This window comes from Suncus etruscus, chromosome 4, assembly GCF_024139225.1.
Source record: "Suncus etruscus isolate mSunEtr1 chromosome 4, mSunEtr1.pri.cur, whole genome shotgun sequence".
Taxonomy (NCBI): domain Eukaryota; kingdom Metazoa; phylum Chordata; class Mammalia; order Eulipotyphla; family Soricidae; genus Suncus; species Suncus etruscus.
Genome location: NC_064851.1, coordinates 55,236,654 through 55,255,488, shown reverse-complemented (window position 1 = coordinate 55,255,488; position 18,835 = coordinate 55,236,654). Strand labels below are relative to the sequence as shown.

Here is an 18,835-nt window from a genome sequence, read left to right as displayed (position 1 = left end):
TGGGTTTCACAGTATGACTAATTTGCAGGAAGTATATATAAGCTCCATATTAACATAAAGGATATAGATTCAAAATCAAATGTAAGTTTTTATACTGAAATTTATGTAATCTTTGTTCTATTTCATTAGTAAAATTAGAACTATTTCCAAAACAAAGTTCCCCCAAAGAAAACTATTATATTGGTAGATTCATGACTATTCAGACAGTATGTGGAATGTTATTTAACATTCTTTAACTTCTAAAATATGAAATTTTATAGTTTGATAAACCCCTAGAAAACCTTTATAATTGTTAATGCTTTTAATCCTAAAAGCAAAAGAGAAGGCAATTTGTATTTCTTTGGCTACGGTGCAGAATTTTTATAATGATGTATTCACATACACGCACACCGTGTGGAAGAAATGGGGGCTAAGAATACTTGAGTAATGGGACATGCTGGTGATAGTCAAAAAGCTACCTAGTCACACCTGGATAGTACTTGAGACCTATGCTCCAAATGATCATCTTTCTGAACACATTTTTTTTTTAATTTATTCTGAATCACTGAGATAGTAACAAAGTTGCTCGTGATTGAGTTTCAATTATACTATATCCAACACTCACCCCTTCACCAGTGCACATTTCTCAGCACCAAAATGCCTAGTTAGCTTCCTGCCTTCACCCCCAACCCCCATTTCCAAGCTCCAGGTCCCCTCTCCCTCTCTCCTTTTTTTCTTCCCCTTTAAACACTGGTTTGCAATATGACTACTAAAGGTATATCACGATTATCACTTTACCTCCATTCAACACTCAACTCCCTCCTTCCCTCCCTCCACCCTCTCTCTAAGGGATATATAACTTTACCTTCTTTAAGCACTCACCTCTCACTCACTCTCTCCTTCTCTCCCTCCCTCTACTGTTCCTCCTTCCTTCCATCTCTCTCTCTTCCCTCTCCCCACCTCCTTTCCATTCAGTTCTTTTTCAGTGACCATTCCCAACTACTGGTACTGACATATTATATCTGCCTTGAATTCACTCTCCTGCTCTTTGTAGCAAGTTTCCTTTCATGGACCAGTACTCCTGGCTTTCATCTCTATTAACTTTGGGTATTATTACTATATTATATTTTTTTAATATCCCACAAATGAACGTGAGCATTCTATCCCTCTCCCTGACTCGTTTCGCTTACCATAATAATTTACATATCGAACCATGTGTGAAAAAATTTCATAACTTCATTATTTCTAACAGATAAGTATTCCATTGTGTAGATGTACCACTGTTTCTTTATCTACTCCTCTATTCTTGTGTGCTTTCCAGATTCTGGCTATTGTAAATAGTGGTATAACAAACATAGGAGTGCAGATGCCTCTTATGCTTTGTTTTGGGTCCCTATGGTACATTACCAGGAGCAGTATTACTGGGACATATGGGAGCTCAATTTCTTAATTTTTTTTTTTGTTGTTGTTGTTTTTGTTTTTGGGGCCACACCCAGCGGTGCTCAGGGGTTACTCCTGGCTGTCTGCTCAGAAATAGCTCCTGGCAGGCACGGGGGACCATATGGGACACCGGGATTCAAACCAACCACCTTTGGTCCTGGATCGGCTGCTTACAAGGCAAACGCCACTGTGCTATCTCTCTGGGCCCATCAATTTCTTAATTTTTTAAGGAATTTTCAGATTGTTTTCCAAAAAGGCTGGACTAGTCCACATCCCCACTAGCAGTGAATGAGAGTCCTATCTCCCTACATCCATGCCAACTATCAAATGAATACTTTATTATCAGTTAACAATTTTGTTAGAGAAATATTAAGGTTAGTATAGGGAATTAAAAGCAGATGTCTATTAAATAAAGAGATAAGATGCTTTATATACTGATATACAATATTTGACAAAATAACTGTTTGTGTACACGACCATATAAAATAAACTGGAGAAAACTTTTCCAATTTTTTAAGCTTTAAGTTTATGTAACAATTCTATCAACATAGGTGTGTGTGTGTGTGTGTGTGTGTGTGTGTTTGGTTATTCGGCCACACCCGGTGATGCTCAGGGATTACTCCTGGCTATGCGTTCGGAAATCATTCCTGGCTTGGGGGACCATATGGTACTCTGGGGGATTGAAACACTGTCCATCCTAGGCTAGCATGAGAGCCACCGCTCCGGCCCCCTATTTAGTTTTTTCGATATTGCTATCAGAAATTGAAACTTCTTCCTTTCATTTAAGCACGGGAATGCTAACTTTTGCAGTATTTTTAGAAGCCACTGGACTCTAATTTTCTATTCCTAATATTTTATTTTAGTTATAGAACTGACAAGCATAATGTCAATTTTAATTAAATGCTGCCACATTTCCTTTCCATACTAGATGTCAAAAACAAGGATATGAAGCCAAAAATAGAAAATATTACTATCATAGAAATGTTTTTATATTATCAGGTTCCTTGCAGTTATCCATCAATATATTCAGATCCTTGGTTATTACATTCTAACATAAATCTCTTACCCTTCCACTTCCATCCATTGTAAGAATGCAGATTTTCTGACCCCCATTTTCTTTCAAATGTTCAGGATCAACTTTATACTCCATTTGGCCCCCTGATACAAGAACCTTTTTCAAGTTCAGTTGTCTGGAATTTTAAAAAAATCAGCATTAATAAGGTTTATAAATCAAACATGCTCTTTCTCTAAAAATATTGTGAAATACAGTAAGATGATTTGGCCCTTAGAATCTTTTTTCCATAAATTACCTCTATATTACTGATAGTTTCTTTCTATAGCAAATTCTACCTCCTTTCGATAGCAAATTCTACCTAAACTATGAAGCCACAAAAATTAAGTAACTAGAGCCATGTTGTTAATATTCATACTACTTATAATTTTATAGTAAAAACTGTCTCTATGACAGTTTACGCCTAGCGTAAAGATAAAATGTTGCTACATGCATTTGTATTTTCACAGAAAATTAAAATACTTAAACCTCAAAATTAAACAAATACTTAACATTAAATATGGACAACTTTAAATAGATACAATTACTCTGAAAACTTCTCATTATTGCAAATTTATTAACTTATCCATTAGTCACACATTTCATTATAAATTACACATTATTTTTATTTTTAATACATTATTATTTTAATAATCTTTCATTGGATAAAAATCCTGCACTAAATTTTAGATATTTGCTTATATTAAAAAAAATCTACTGTTCTTTTAATTTTTGTGTAATAAAACTGGTAGCAAAACACTTTTCTTACTGAAAACTAAGATATCATAGCTTTTATCTGTGTATTTAATGTTAACATGGCAAGTTTCATAAATGTCAAATATAAAAAAAAATCATAATATCTTATGAACAGAATAAAGCTTTGATCAATTACAGGAAAAATATATGTCCATGTTTTCATTTTTCTGTAACTGAAACATAATTTACACAAAAACTTTCTATTTGTTTTAACTTAGAAATTATGACAAATTTAGAATTCATACTTTCTGTCTGTAGAGGATATCTGCACATTTATTTACATTAACAACGTACATTTTGCTTCATTTTTATCTCAATTTAAATTAATAATTTCAAATTGATATCTCTACTTTGAAAGTTAGGTATACAGATTCTGGAAATTTGACATATAACTTCTTTCACTAATCAAGTTAAAATCTTGTAGGAATCTTTCCACGTATAAAAAGATCTCTTTATCTGCTTGCATATAGTAGTGTACGTATAATAATGAAACCAATTAGCCCCAAAACAATGCTTAATATAAAAATTGAATGCTCTGACAACAAATGATAACCAATAAAAATTCTGTCAAATCAGTTACAGATTAAGCAACTATAAAAGATGGAAAGCATATGAAAAATATAGAATTCTGTACAAATGAATGGCTAAAGAAACTGTGTACATATACCCAATAAAATATTATGCAGCCATCAGGAGATGAAATCATGAAATTTTCCAATACATGGATGTACATGGAATCTATGATGTTGAGTCAGAGGGAGAGGGATAGACGCAGAATAGTCTCACTCATCTATGGGTTTTAAGAAAAATAAAAGAGGGCCCGGAGAGACAGCACAGCAGCGTTTGCCTTGAAGCAGCCGATCCAAGACCAAAGGTGGTTGGTTCGAATCCCGGTGTCCCATATGGTCTCCCATGCCTGCCAGGAGCTATTTCTGAGCAGACAGCCAGGAGTAACCCCTGAGCACCTCTGGGTGTGGCCCAAAAACAAAAAAAAAAAAAAAAACAAAACAAAACCAAAAAAAAAAAAAAGAAAAAGAAAAGACATTTTTGCAATAATTCTCAGAGACAAAAGAGAGGAGGGCTGGAAGGTCTAGCTCACAACATGAAGCTCACCACAAAGAATGATGAGTGCTGTTAGAAAAATAACTACATTGAGAACTATCCTAACAATGTGAATGAATGAGGGAAGTAGAAGCCTGTCTAGAGTACAGGCGGGGGTGGGGTGGGGAGGAGGGAGATTTGGGACATTGGTGATGGGAATGTTGCACTGGTGAAGGGGAGGGGGGTGTTCTTTACATGACAAACCCAACTACAATCATATCTGTAATCAAGCTGTTTAAATAAAGATATAAATAAGTTTTTAAAAAATATAGGATTCTGTACTTAACATTACAATTTTTTTGGGCGGGCGGGCACACCCAGTGATTTTTCAGGGGTTACTCCTGGCTATGTGCTCAGAAATCGCTACTGGCTTGGGGGACTATATGGGGTCCCAGGGAATTGAACCACGGTCCATCCTAGGTTAGTGTGTGCAAGGCAAACATCCTACTGCTTGTGCCACCACTCCAGCCCAACATTACAATTATTTTTAAGCAATTGTTCTTTGTTTTCAACTTAAACTCAAATTATAGGTGACACAGTTAAATGTAATTTATTCACAAGACAGAAACTCTGATTAATCAATTGATTTTTAATTCTTAAGTTTTATGGTTCTTTAAATTTGTAGTGTCAACTGACTTTATGGCCCCTTAAATCTTAGCTTTAACTGACTTTTATTAATAACTAATTGCTAGCTTTTTAAAATCTTCTACAACATGTTTTAAAAGGTCACAGGAAAATAAAACATATTGTGATGAGTAAAGGGACTAGTTATATGTGATTAAGTATTTTTAAATAAGCATATAATATATAACTACAATAAATTATAATCAATCTGTGCATAAAAGAAAATATTGTAAAACATAAACCAGGAATATTATTTTACCTATATTGTGTTTCCTATATTCAGAAAGATCAAAATACTAAAATCAACTAAGGAAAAATTACTGTCTATTTCCCTTGTCCACTTCAAGGCATAGCATAAAACTACTATCCAGATATTTACTAGAATTGAATTACTAATAAAGTTTTTATTTGACACAAATATACATACTTAGAAGCCAGTTTCTTGCACTGATAGTCTGCAAGTAGGTAAATATCTCCCTTTGTGGTAACACAGACAGTGGCCCCATCACTTGCAGCAACCAAAGACAGAGCAATGTCCTTATGATGAAGGGCAGAGACTTGACGAGGTACTGTTACACACTTTTCTCCATTAGGATCTAGTAAATAACCTAAAAAAATACACAAAATAAACAAATCACACACACACACACACACACACACACACACACACACAGAGAGAAAACTAAGAATCCCAACTTACTTTTTAAATGCTGCCAAAGATTTCTTAATTTGGGAGGAAAGCATCCTTACCCCATCTATCTCCTACAACATACACTCTGTACTTCTCTTCACTATCTCTCTTCAAAGTTATATTTTACTTTTAAAAAAAGTGGTTTTATTGACATACCTTTTAGACTCTCCATCCATTTAAAATCAGTTTTTTTCACATGAATTCAACAAATATTCATTCATTTTAACATCATGCATTTTATTAAAAGGATACTATAGTTAACAAATATTCCTTGCCTTCAATATACTTCTAGCCTGATTAAAGATAGAGACATACAATTTGTAGCCCAGATGCCCAGATGTCAATAAAGATTTCTTACCTAGCTGACCACCATTTAGTCCCATAGTATAAACGGCTTCTCTAGTCCACAGGACTGTATGAAATCTACCTGCTGCTACTCCAATGATGATCTTTCCTTTCAGATATTTTGCTTGTATCTATTTAAAAAATAAACAAAGACTACAAAGTTTATAATACATCTTTAAAGAGTACAATTCTACAAATATGCAATAGACCAAAATGACAAAGATATGACAGATTTGTTGCATCTGTATCTTCAAGTACAGAGGTACCACAGCCAGGAGAGATTGTTGAGCAGAGCCAGGATGAGGCTCTGAGCACTGTTGGGTGTATCACCCAACCCAAAAGTAAATAACAAGGACATAAATTTTGGGCTTCATAGTATAGCAGGTAAAGTGCTTTCCTTGCATGTGGTAGATTTAGGATCGATAGTCAATATCCCATATGGTCCCAAGCCCCATTAGCATTGATACTTGAATGATGAGTCAGGAGCAGGCCATGATCACTGTCAGGTATTGGCCAGAATATAAAAATTGGAAGTAAAAAATCAACCAACAAACAAAAAAAAACTAACAGATATCAGCATTAATCCCAAATATCCAACTTTTCTCAAAACATAACATTTTAGGACTTTAACAATAGTACAATGGGTAGGATGCTTGTCACTCCCTCAGTATAGTTCCTGGAGCCTGCCAGTAGTGAACCCTGAGCCCAGTCCAAAGTAAACCCTGAGCACTAACAGGTCTGGCTCAAAAATCAACAAAAACTACAAAAACTATAAAGAACATAAGATTTTAACATAACCACTTTCAGTTTTAACATTAAAAATTGACAGTGTATTAACATATAACCATTATTTCTGTTAACATGTAACAAGCAGTCATTCCTATTAGAAAACACAGTACCTCTAAATTTAACAAAATCAGAATACTGTATCTGATAAAAGCTTAATAGTAGCACTATAAACTTAATAAACTATAAACTTTTTAGAATTCTTTGTCATAAATTATTTTGTGCAGTGTAAGAGCTAAAGCACAGTCTCTGAATTCTAACACCAGTTGTCAGTGTCACAATCCCTATCTACAGTCAATACAACTAAAAATGTCTCTATATGATGCCAAAACACCAAAAGAGGATAGGGAGATAAATGTCCCCAGATAGGGGCCAGAGAGATAGCATGGAGGTAAGTCGTTTGCCTTTCATGCAAAAGGCCGGTGATTCGAGTCCCGGCATCCCATATGGTCCCCTGAGCCTGCCAGGAGCAATTTCTGAGCATAGAGCCAGGAGTAACCCAAAAACCAAAAACCAAAAAAAAAAAAAAACAAAAACAAAAAACGTCCCCAGATACCTTAGTATGTCTGTACCAACCCAGATAAAGGAGCTGAGAATAAAGATAGGACTAAATTCTATTTTCTTTTTTTTTTTTTTTTTGGTTTTTGGTTTTTGGGTCACACTCAGCAGCCCTCAGGGGTCACTCCTGGCTCCAGGCTCAGAAATCACTCCTGGCAGGCTCAGGGACCATAAGAGATGGGGGGATTTGAACCAATGACCTTCTGCATGAAAGGCAAATGCCTTACCTCCATGCTATATCTCTCCGGCCCCAGGACTTTTAAAATGACCCAATAGTCAAAACTGGTTAGAAACATGGATATTTTAAAAAACATTAAAGAGGAGCCAGAGAGATAACATGGAGGTTAAGGCATTTGCCTTTCATGCAGAAGGACAGTGATTTGAATCCTGGCATCTCATATGGTCCCCTAAGCCTGCCGGAGGTGATTATTGAGCATAGAGCCAGGAGTGGCCCCTGAGCACTGCCGGGTGTGACCCAAAAACGAAAAAACAAAACAAAACAAAACATTAAAGATACAGCTACTTCTGATTATTGTGACAAATTCCTACTGATAATCATTAAAATAGTGTTTTTTAGAGAAGTACTACAAAGAGGTGAAGAAGTACACATTCTATGTTGAGACATAGGAGATACACCTATCAACAATCTTTAAAGAAAATGAAACCCATGGAGGGACCACTATGACAATGATAGTTGGAAATGATCACTCTGGACAAGAACTGGGTGCTCAAAGGAAATAAAGTGATACAACTCTGTAACCATGGTGTTTAAAGTAATTAATTAAAAAAAGAAAAGAAAACCAAGAAAAAAAATTTATGCACCTATACATGTACTAAAAACCTGAAAACAATTATATTAGGAATATATTCATTTAGAGCAACAGTTCAAATTTTTTATATAAGTCATCCACGAAATTGAAGAAAGTGCACTTTCTAGTGGTAGTGGTAAAATGGATAAAAACACAAAGAACAATGACTCTGGAACCTATATCTTCTCACATGTCTTAACATTACAGGTAAGATATTTGTGCAGAAGCAGATTTATCATAAAACTAAATAAACTTAGGCTTCTTTCTCACTTACAAGGCCCACTTTTCATCTACAAACATTTTATTTCTTATGAAGAACTTCAAAAGTACTTGATATAAACTTCCAACACCCAACCTTAAGGTCTCCTATTCGTTAATAGTTTGACTTAAAAAGTAGCTTGTTGTCTCATTTCTCAAGTGATTTCTTTCTTTTACCAAACAAGGCATAGTTACTGCACCATGCTAAACTACTAGAAAATATATATGTGTGTGTGTATGTATGTATGTTTATATATACATAATATATATACATAAAAGTAATGTAAGTTGCTCTGTGAGTTATTTCTATTTTTTTGTTCATATTGACTTTATAGCAAATAGTCACTTTGTTGTTTTATTTAAAAATAAAACTTACCTGTCTGGGTACATTACAGCTGGAAAGTGGAGGATTAATTCCTAACTGATGAAAAATATTTAGACCAAACGTATAAACACCCCCATCTTCAGTTAATACAACAGTATGGTCTTTAGCAGCTGCTACTTGGGAACAATTATGACCACTGAGTCCTTCCACAAGTCTAGGGACCTACAAATAAAAAATGCTTTAATATGTTAAACTTTAAACAGAAATGCAAATAAACTCATATCAAAATGATATGACAGACATAACAATATATCACAGGGAACCTCTACAACTCAAAGGATAAATATGATTTTAAAGAACAAGGATGCTGGTTTATGATCAAAACAAAAATCTCAGTACAATAATTCAATAAAATTTGATTCAGCAAATGATTTATGGCTCTTAAAACATAATAAGTTCAATTGTAAGGAGTATGAATAAAGAGAACTTTTAAGCATGGTATTCTTTGGCATACTACAAAAGGAAATAAAACACAGAAATTGAAGCATTTCATTTTAAAAACTACGCATTTCTTTGGAGTCTACTTCTAGATCCCAATCTTAATTTTGCATGTGATAGCTATCTGATCTAAACCAAACTTCTTAGCTTTTCTATTCCTCATTTTTTATCCTACACAAAATAAATTTGAAAATAAACTTGAACCAGTGTAGATTCATATGACACCCTGATAATGAGGAAACAGCCACAATCTTAATCTAAGAGCAGGTTGTCCAACCTCATACCTAATGATGAGATGATGAAATCAGAAGACCGTCAGTCCTAGGATCTGCACAAAAGCCAAAACCACAAATCACAGAAGACTGACTACCACAACTGCAAGTGAGCAAAACTTTTCCTGGGACCATAAAGAATCTATCCTATGCTTTGTCTTAATATCTGTGCAAAAACCAAGATCTCAAATTACAGAAGACTGACTTTGACAACCACCATTTATCCAAACAAACATTTCCTGGAACCATAAAGACCTTGAGGTTCGACAGCAACCACAACAAAAAACTTGACACATCTGCCCACAACACTTCTAATTTATTTTATTTTTTTAATATTTTTCTTTTCATTTTATTTCTTCTTTTAATTTTGCTTATATTTATAGCTTCTAGACCGAGGCTCCCGCCCACATTTTTTTTTACAGAACCATAGAACATGAATCATTTTGTTCTGCCTCATATTTCTATGTCTTTCTACAAGCTGAGAAAAAAAAAAGTGGATGAGAGCCAAGGGCCAAGTGATCTCAGGAGCATTGAGTGGAAATAAAAAATTGGTCAAACATAAATACCCAAACCAAAGTCAACAGCAATATAATCAAGAGACAATATGCTATGCACAAAGGGGACCTGTTACACTAGCAGTCCAGGGGGCTCAGTGTGGAGGTATGGGATGCATGCTGGAAACTATAGTGGAAGGAGGTCAACACTGATGGTAGAAATGGTCCTAATTCACTGTCACTATGTACCATAAATACAACTGTGACATAATTCACATTGGTCTCAATAAAAATTACTTTTAAAAAAAGGAGAAGAAATGAACAGACATGTCTCTGAGGAAGGTACATGAAAAAATGCTCATCATCTCTAAACATTTGGAAAATCCAAATCAAGATGACAATTAGTTATCATCTTACATAAGTAAAGATGACACATATAAAAAATACTGGGAAAAATCTGTTTTGGTGATTTGGTGAAAAAAGAAACTCTCAACTCTGCTAGTGGAAATAATTTCAGGTTTAAACCCTACAAAAAACAGTACAGAGGGTTCTCAGTAAAATTAAAATTGAGCTATCATATGACCTAGCAATTCCACTTTGGGGTATCTAAGACAAAAAAACATTTATTCAAAAGGACGTAGCATAACATAGCATAACTCAGTATAATAGGTAAGAGTTTTATCAACCTAGATGTTCCAAATCAGATGAATGGATCATGAGATGTGGTACATATATACAATGGAATACTACATAGCTGTAAGGAAATGCAATCATGAAATTTCTGCAACATGTTAAATAAAGCCAGAAGAATAAACATATAAATATCATTTATGTGTGGTATTTGGAATAACTGCATGAAGAAAAGCAATATGTTAAATGGGGATTGTTTAGAACACTCTTGGTTCCAGTGTACTGTGAGAAGAAAAGAAATTGTGTGGAGGACAAAAAAAAACAGATGTGAAATAACAGGGAAAGGGAACTCAGGTGCACTGGTGGTGTTGAGAAAGGACAGAACTAAATATTCAACCACTGAGTCAACATTGAAATCATGAGACCCAAACTTGTCATTATTGCTGTGGTGTTTATTGCTATGGTGCTTTTCAGGGTTTTTTTGTTTGTTTGTTTGTATCCTTGTTATGTTTTTCTTCCTTTTTCGCTTTCTTCTCTCAAATTGATATTTATAGCCTCTAGAAGAACTCCTCTCATTTTTTTTTTACTTGTTTGATTTTTCCCCCATCCTTTTTTTTTCTCTCCTTCTAGCAGAACCACATAAATTGAACCATCTTGTTCTGCCTCACAAATTGGAGGAGAAATAATGAAAGGTACCTAGACCAAACAGTCATATGAACATCGAGCAGAAATAAAAAATGATCAGACTTAAACACCAAAGCCAACAATAACAGAATCGATACCCAAAGGACAACAAGCTAGACACAGAGGGGAACACTTATACTTGTAGCCCGGGGCAAAGGTGGGGGATATGGGATGTATGCTGGAAACAGGAGTTGAGGGAGGACAACATTGGTGGTGGGAATGCTCCTGATTCAATGTCACTATGTACCTGAAATATTAAAGATTTGTAATCCACTGTGGTCAAAATAAAAAATATTTTAAATAAAAGTCAATTTGTGATTATATGAAAAAAATACTGGTTAAATTTAAATAATCCTCTGTGAAGTTAAAAACCAAAACCCCAAATTTCCTCAGGAAAATGGCTACTTACTTAATCTGACTTTTTTTGTTTTGTTTTGTTTTTGTTTTTTGTTTTTTTGGGCCACACCCAGTAACGCTCAGGGGTTACTCCTGGCTATGTGCTCAGAAGTTGCTCCTGGCTTGGGGGACCATATGGGACACCGGTCCGTCCAAGGTTAGCGCAGGCAAGGCAGGCACCTTACCTTTAGCGCCACCGCCCGGCCCCTAATCTGACTTTTTTAATTTAAACTATGATTGAAATACTTTATTTATTTCCATATTTCCCTGACACAGAAGTTGTAGGAAGCAAAAGCACCTTTGATGCTTCACAATTTTGCGTATCTAAATTCATAAAAAATAAATTTCAAAAAATTAATTAAAAAAATCTATCCCCAATTAAGTTTATTATTTTCTCCTTAAAACTGAATAGAAAGGGTTTGGATCATGGTACAGGTGGTAGGGCACTTGCCTTGCATGCTGCTGACTCAGATTCAATTCCTACCATCCATATGTTCTCCCCCCCCAGACCACCAGGAGTTATTCCTGAATTCAGAGCACTGACAAATGTGGAAAAAACTTTTTTGATTAAAAAAATCTTTCTAGCTTAGCAAAACTGAAACTTCAAGTTTATCAAAATTTTACTGACGTTACCTAAACTGTGTAATGACATTTCAATTACCAAACAAGTCTGTTCATCTCCATGACCTAAACGTCCTCCAGGACCATGACCACAAGTATAAACCTGTCCTTTTTGAGACAGGAATACTGTGTGAAATTTACAAAGCACCACCTATGGGGAAAAAAAGAAAACATTATTATACTTCTTTAAATAAACTATTATTTTATTTATAAAATAAGAAATAACACAATGTTGTCCACTGTTTAAGCTGAATAATAAGTGTATAGGTATTCACAACAAAACTCTTGTCACTTTTTTGTAATAAAAATTAAGTGACTATTTTAAGCCTACATTTAAAAACACAATGTGGATAAATAAAGTACTGAGAATATTATAACAAAAGACACTGATTACAAAAAACAAAAATTTAAGTATTTAAATTTTAACTATCAAATTATTAGCTAATTTCTAGTATTTTAAAAATCAAAAAGAAAACAAATTTGAGCAGACAAGTATAAAAAAGATCGTTAGATAAAGATATGCATTATAAAATAATGAAAACAGTGTAAGATATTACAGTATCACCTATGCATGAAGAGTTGAAGATAATATATTTTTAAAATCTGATTTCATCTAATAAGTACTATTTTTTAATTTTTCTGCTGCCACAGTCAAACCCAGGAACTCACATGCAAGGCAAGAAGTCTACCAATGAACTCTTTAATAATATATTAACATTATCATTATATATCATTATCATATGATAATGATTTTTAACAATACATTTTGAGGTTTTGTTTCTGTCTGTCACCTTCCCAATACCCTCCTTATCCTCTAACACTTCCATTTATATATTTATAAATCCTTGTCAGAAAATAGAGTACAGAATCAGTTGAACTGCATCAACAAATTACAGCAATAGATAAATTGACAGCAATTATAAATGCCGCTATTTGTAAGTTTCAGTTCACAGAACTATTTTTCAGTGAAACTCAACTATAATTTCTGAATTCTACCATTAAACCACTAATATTTGACTTTAAGTCTTGTGACTTTTAAAGCAATTAATTTTTTACAGGCATAAAAAATCATGTCTAAACTCTTAGTTTTCTGGAATCTATCGTGTTATTAATATGTCACAGAACAGTTTTTGTTTTTGTTTTTGTTTTCTGGTGCTGTACTATAGTGTTGTTACTTAAATGCTGCTAAATAAAATCTTGTTTGTGTATTTTTGGGCCACAACTATCAATGTTCCTAGCTATTCACATAGAAATCACTCCAGGTGGTAATCAGGAAGCCATAAGGTTACCAGGGATTGAACCCAGGATGGCTGCATACAACTTAAACACACACTGTTCACTGTACTATCTCTGTGATGCCAAAACTAAATGATATCTTACATCATTAGTTTATAAAATACTCCTATTTCCCTGTCTAAAAGCAGTAGCATTTTATTTTCTCTCAATATACTATTTTATTCCCAACCTTGGCAAATTAAATATGCTCAATTCTTTTACAGCAAAATTCTGATCAATCTTAAGTGACTTCTTACATAAGAATACTATTAAAAAGGGTTTTGGACACTGAAGGTAAAGTGCTTGATGTGCATGTAGCCAAATATGCAGTTTGATCCCAGGTACTGTAGCACTTTCAGGGGCCATCTCTGAGCAGAGCCAAGAAAAGCTCATGAGTACCACAGGATATGGTTCAACCTTCCCTCCCAACCCTCCTCTCTGTGAATCAGTCTGTCTCTCCTCCCTCCCTTTCTTCCATTCTCTCTCCCTACCCCTTCCCTTCTTTCCTTTCCTCCTCTCCGCACCTCCTTCCCCTGTCTTCCTCTCTCTTCCTGCAAGCTTATACCCAAATTATTAAATAGTCTGAGTTCCTTCCTGGGTTATTTCAATGCCCCACCAACAGAAGTCTAGCTTTTATAACATCATTTCATTTTTAAAACTGAGTTGTGATAGTTTTGCAATGATTGTCAGCATGGAAGAGATGTTAGACAGAGCCTTAAATACAGTAATACTACAATTAAATATCCGAATATTTTGTAAATGAAAGGGGGTGGCATTAACAATTATACTAAGAAAAAGAATCCCAATGAACTCAACAGACATGTTATTGGAAATGTCCATAGAATTAGGAAGCAAAGTTTTAATTATTTTTAATAAAAAGTATTTTGAGGTGAATATATCAGCATTATTTTTATACTTATGCATGTTTAAGGACTCTCGTACTTGAACTAATAACAGAGATTTTTGCACTTCACTTTAAAAATCAACTTGTAACACAGGTGGTTTTGTATATCAGAAGCACCTTTAAAAAATTAGTATCCATAGTACACAGTGCCTTTTTTATTTGTTTTGGTCAACACCCAGTGGTATTTAGGGGTTATTCCTAGCAGGCTAGGGGGACCATAGGATGTTGGGGATGGAATCTGGGTCAGCAATGTGCAAGGTAAACACCCTACCCCTGCCTTCTAATTCTTAACGCTACCTGTTTACATAAACATATCATAGTTTGTGAGAGATAATACAGGGACAAGGCATTTGAGTTAGTCCTCTGAGCTCAGAGCCAGGAATACATCAGAAGCAGAGTCAAGAATAAGTCCTGAACATAGCTCAGTGTGCCCCACACAAATAAAACAAAAAGCCCCACCCCACCCCCCAAAAAAAACAAAAAAGGAATCTCAAAGCTTTATGGTATTCCACCTCGTTCTTAATAAAATTAAAGCCTAGAAATCTAAATTAAGAATTGGAGTGACAGTACTTAAGGTAGTCATTTGCCTGCATGAAATTGACCCAGGTTCAATCCCCGGCAACCTACCAGGAATTAATTTCTGAAGCAGAGCCAGGAGACACCCCTCAGTGCCAAGGAGTGTGGCCCAAACCAAAAACAAAAAAATCTAACATATAAGTAGTTCTTAGTGACTTTTTTATTGAAATGCTAGTATACCTTCAAAAATATAGTCCAAGTAAGATTAATTATAAAATATGAAAATATTTAAAATATTCATACAATAATTCTCAATACCTGCTTGATATAAATCCCATTCCTGGAGAACAGATCTACCAACTCTGGATGATTTTTGCTATTCTGACTTCCATGTCCCAAAGTGAAATTTGTGTTATCTCCCCACGTGTACACATCGGTAGGATCTAAAATGAAAATAAGTTTTTATAATCTTCCATATTTTAAAACGATTATGAATCTATTATAGGCATACTAAACAGTGTAACTCTTTATAAGAACTAATTTTATTACCATATTTAAAAGGATGCTTCTAATACTCTATAAAATATGAATATGCCATTAGACTGGCATACATTTTGAAAAGACTCAAAACCATCAGTGTTGGCAGGGATATAGTAAAAAGGAAAAACTGAATTACTATTTGTGAAAATATTTCTAATTTACAATCTTAAAAAAAGTATGGAAATTCCTCCCAAAATAAGTAATTTAGAACTCCTATGCAGTACAGCTATTTCACTTATTTAGTATCTACCCACAAAACAAATGTACATTAATTTGAAATGATAAAGGTGCACTTATGCTCACTGCAGTGAGCAGTGAATAGATGTGGCAACAACCCAAATTTCCAGTGACAGATGGATTAAGAAGTTGTACCATATAAACAACAAAATATTATGGAGCTGTAAGAAACCAATCACGTGGGGCCAGAAAGATAGCATGGAGGTAAGGCGTTTGCCTTTCATGCAGGAGGTCATCGGTTTGAATCCCGGCATCCCATGTGGTCCCCCGTGCCTGCCAGGAGCAATTTCTGAGTGTGGAGCCAGGAATAACTGCCGAGTGTGACCCAAAAAGCACCAAAAAAAAAGAAACCAATCACGTAATGACATGAATGGAATAGTGTGTTTTAAGTTATAAAAGTCAGAGAACAAAGGCAAATGCTGAGTCATCTCACTTATTTCCTATAAAACAGAGACAAAAAAAGAAATAAAAAATACTGAACAATGACAAACCTTGGCCTGAGTTCAAGTCACCAATGGGAGGATTGAGGGAACGTTTTTAGTGATGGTGGGGTTCAATAACTTTATACATCAACAACACAAATTTCAACACTATTGTAATCATATAAACTAAACTATAGTAAAATAAATAAAAGTATAAATCTATTAATAATAATATGCAATTCTAGTAATAAAAATTAAAATCAATATATACCTTTCTCAATTTAGGCCAAAAATTTTTGCTTTTTGCTAGTTAACTGCCAAATGAGCAAAATATCATCTGCCATATCTGCCAATTTTCTTTAAAAATAATAGATATTTTAGGGGCTGGAGAGATAGCTCAGCGATAAGGCATTTGACCTAGGAGGGATCCAGTTTAATTCCTGGAATCCCATATGGTCCCCCAGGCTGCTGAAGCGAATTCTGAGTAAACAACCAAGATTAACCCCTGAGCGCAGCTGGTGTGGCTCAAAAACTAACCAATCAATCAAAAAATAAAGAATTTAAAAATAATAATAATACAGCTATTTTAAAAGATGTTACTAATACATAGACAGAACGTCCTAATTAGGCTTTTTTTTTTTACTGTTTCTAATAAAATATTAATTGCCTTTTTTCTTTCTATTTTTCAAAATACTAGAAAGCAGAAAGGAAAGAAAAGGACCACAGTCAGGGAAGAAAATTAGTATAAGACTAAGTTCAAGACACCTACTTTTAATAGTGTATTCTTGACCGATGGGGGAGAGGGGAATCGCACTAGTACTTCAGGAAATAATCAATATGCTTGGATACAATTTAATCTCAGGTAAATTCATATTTATTTCATATATAATAACTCTACTCAATTTGGAAGACTTAAAAATTTCATAGTTAAATTTCATAGTATTCGTGGTTAAAACTGAAAATTGTTCTTACTCAGCTTGTTCATTAGTTAAGTAAAAATTAGAAAATGTTTTATTTAATCTCTTTTCTTATTCTGCCAATGCCCATTTCTAAAACTCAAAGAACAGAGATGGGATAGGTGATATTAGAAGAATATGTTGGGGGGTAGAGCAGTGGCACTAGTGGTAGGGCGTCTGTCTTGCACATGCTAACCTAGGACAGACAGCGGTTCGATCCCTTGGTATCCCATATGGACCCCCAAGCCAGGAGCAATTTCTGAGGAGTAACCCCTCCCCCAAAAAAATATGTTGGTGCAAAAACCTGCTTCATTTTTCTATGTATCTCAAGTGCTCCAATTACTTTCTGAATGCACATTAATTATTTTATATTAATTACAAACTCCACCTTTAGTCTGTACTTTTACTCCTTGAGACTTATATAAAATGAAATTGAAAAATACAAATCAGTGCTCTGACTCAATGACCAAAAAATAAACAAGAAATATCAAAGGAAAAGTTCCCTGTATTTACACAAAGTGTTTTCTAAAAAATTCTAATAAGGGACCAGAGCATAGTGGTAAAGTGTTGCACCTACCAACAGTGGGCAGTGCATTTGTTTTGCACGGGACCGACCCTGATATGACCCCTGCATCCCATATAGCCCAGAGCAAGTCAGGAGTAATTTTTGAACACAGAAAAAGAAATAACTCATGAGAAACACTGGATGTGTCCCCCCACAAAAAATAAATTTTAATAACAAATTAAGTCTTTAAAAATTTCTAAGTTGTACCTAAAATGGAATATTTATATAGAATTTTCTTACCAGTATTTTTAAATACTACATGAGATGGTCTATCCTTCATCACAAGATCCAAAGCTGATAATCCTTCTTTATCTTGAATATACAGATTTACTCCATGCTTTAAAAAAGCAATAAAATGCACGTATGAAAAATACATATGAATATGTACATACAACTAAATTTTATATTTACTTTTATAGATTAAACATTTGCCTATAAGTTATTTTTTTAATAAGTAGCTTCTTATTTAAAAAAAAATACATTTAGAAAGGGTTTTTAAGGGGCCGGGCAGTGGCGCTAAAGGTAAGGTGCCTGCCTTGCCTGCGCTAGCCTTGGACAGACCGTGGTTCGATCCCCCGGTGTCCCATATGGTCCCCCAAGCCAGGAGCAACTTCTGAGCACATAGCCAGGAGTAACCCCTGAGCGTTACTTACTGGGTGTGGCCCAAAAACCAAAAAAAAAAAAAATAAGGGGTTTTTAAAAATCTAAAGTAATTGGCTATTCAAGTTTTCCCTGGTAAGAAAATAAGGTGTCTGTGTTGATAGATAGATAGATAGATAGATAGATAGATAGATAGATAGATAGATAGATAGATAGATAGATAGATAGATAGATACATACATACATACATACATACAAACACTTTTTATATTAAAGAACAATGCTCCATATTTTCCAGGCTATAGAGATTTCAAGGCAGTAATAAAATACTTATAGCAGGATTTACTGTACAAATTTAATATGCTACCATGTCTTTTACCATCTATAACTGATATAAAAATAATCATATCCTATTTATATAAAATATTATTTGCATTTTCATAGCATTGTTTAATTATGCTTTCACAAATTATATACAGGTCAAGTGTATACAAATATAGTA

At 34.3% G+C, this 18,835-nt stretch overlaps 1 protein-coding gene across 1 annotated transcript in view; it reads right to left on the bottom strand.

Annotated features, from left to right (window-relative positions):
• The window catches only part of IBTK (inhibitor of Bruton tyrosine kinase), an 87,730-nt gene that overhangs the window by 50,291 nt on the left and 18,604 nt on the right, over positions 1-18,835 (bottom strand). The window contains exons 3-9 of the mRNA XM_049772182.1: positions 17,974-18,070; positions 15,332-15,456; positions 12,359-12,469; positions 8,775-8,945; positions 6,001-6,118; positions 5,379-5,559; positions 2,486-2,609 (exon numbers count right to left, since the gene is read on the bottom strand). Coding sequence (XP_049628139.1) covers positions 2,486-2,609; positions 5,379-5,559; positions 6,001-6,118; positions 8,775-8,945; positions 12,359-12,469; positions 15,332-15,456; positions 17,974-18,070 — 927 coding nt within the window. The remainder of the gene's footprint in view (positions 1-2,485; positions 2,610-5,378; positions 5,560-6,000; positions 6,119-8,774; positions 8,946-12,358; positions 12,470-15,331; positions 15,457-17,973; positions 18,071-18,835) is intronic.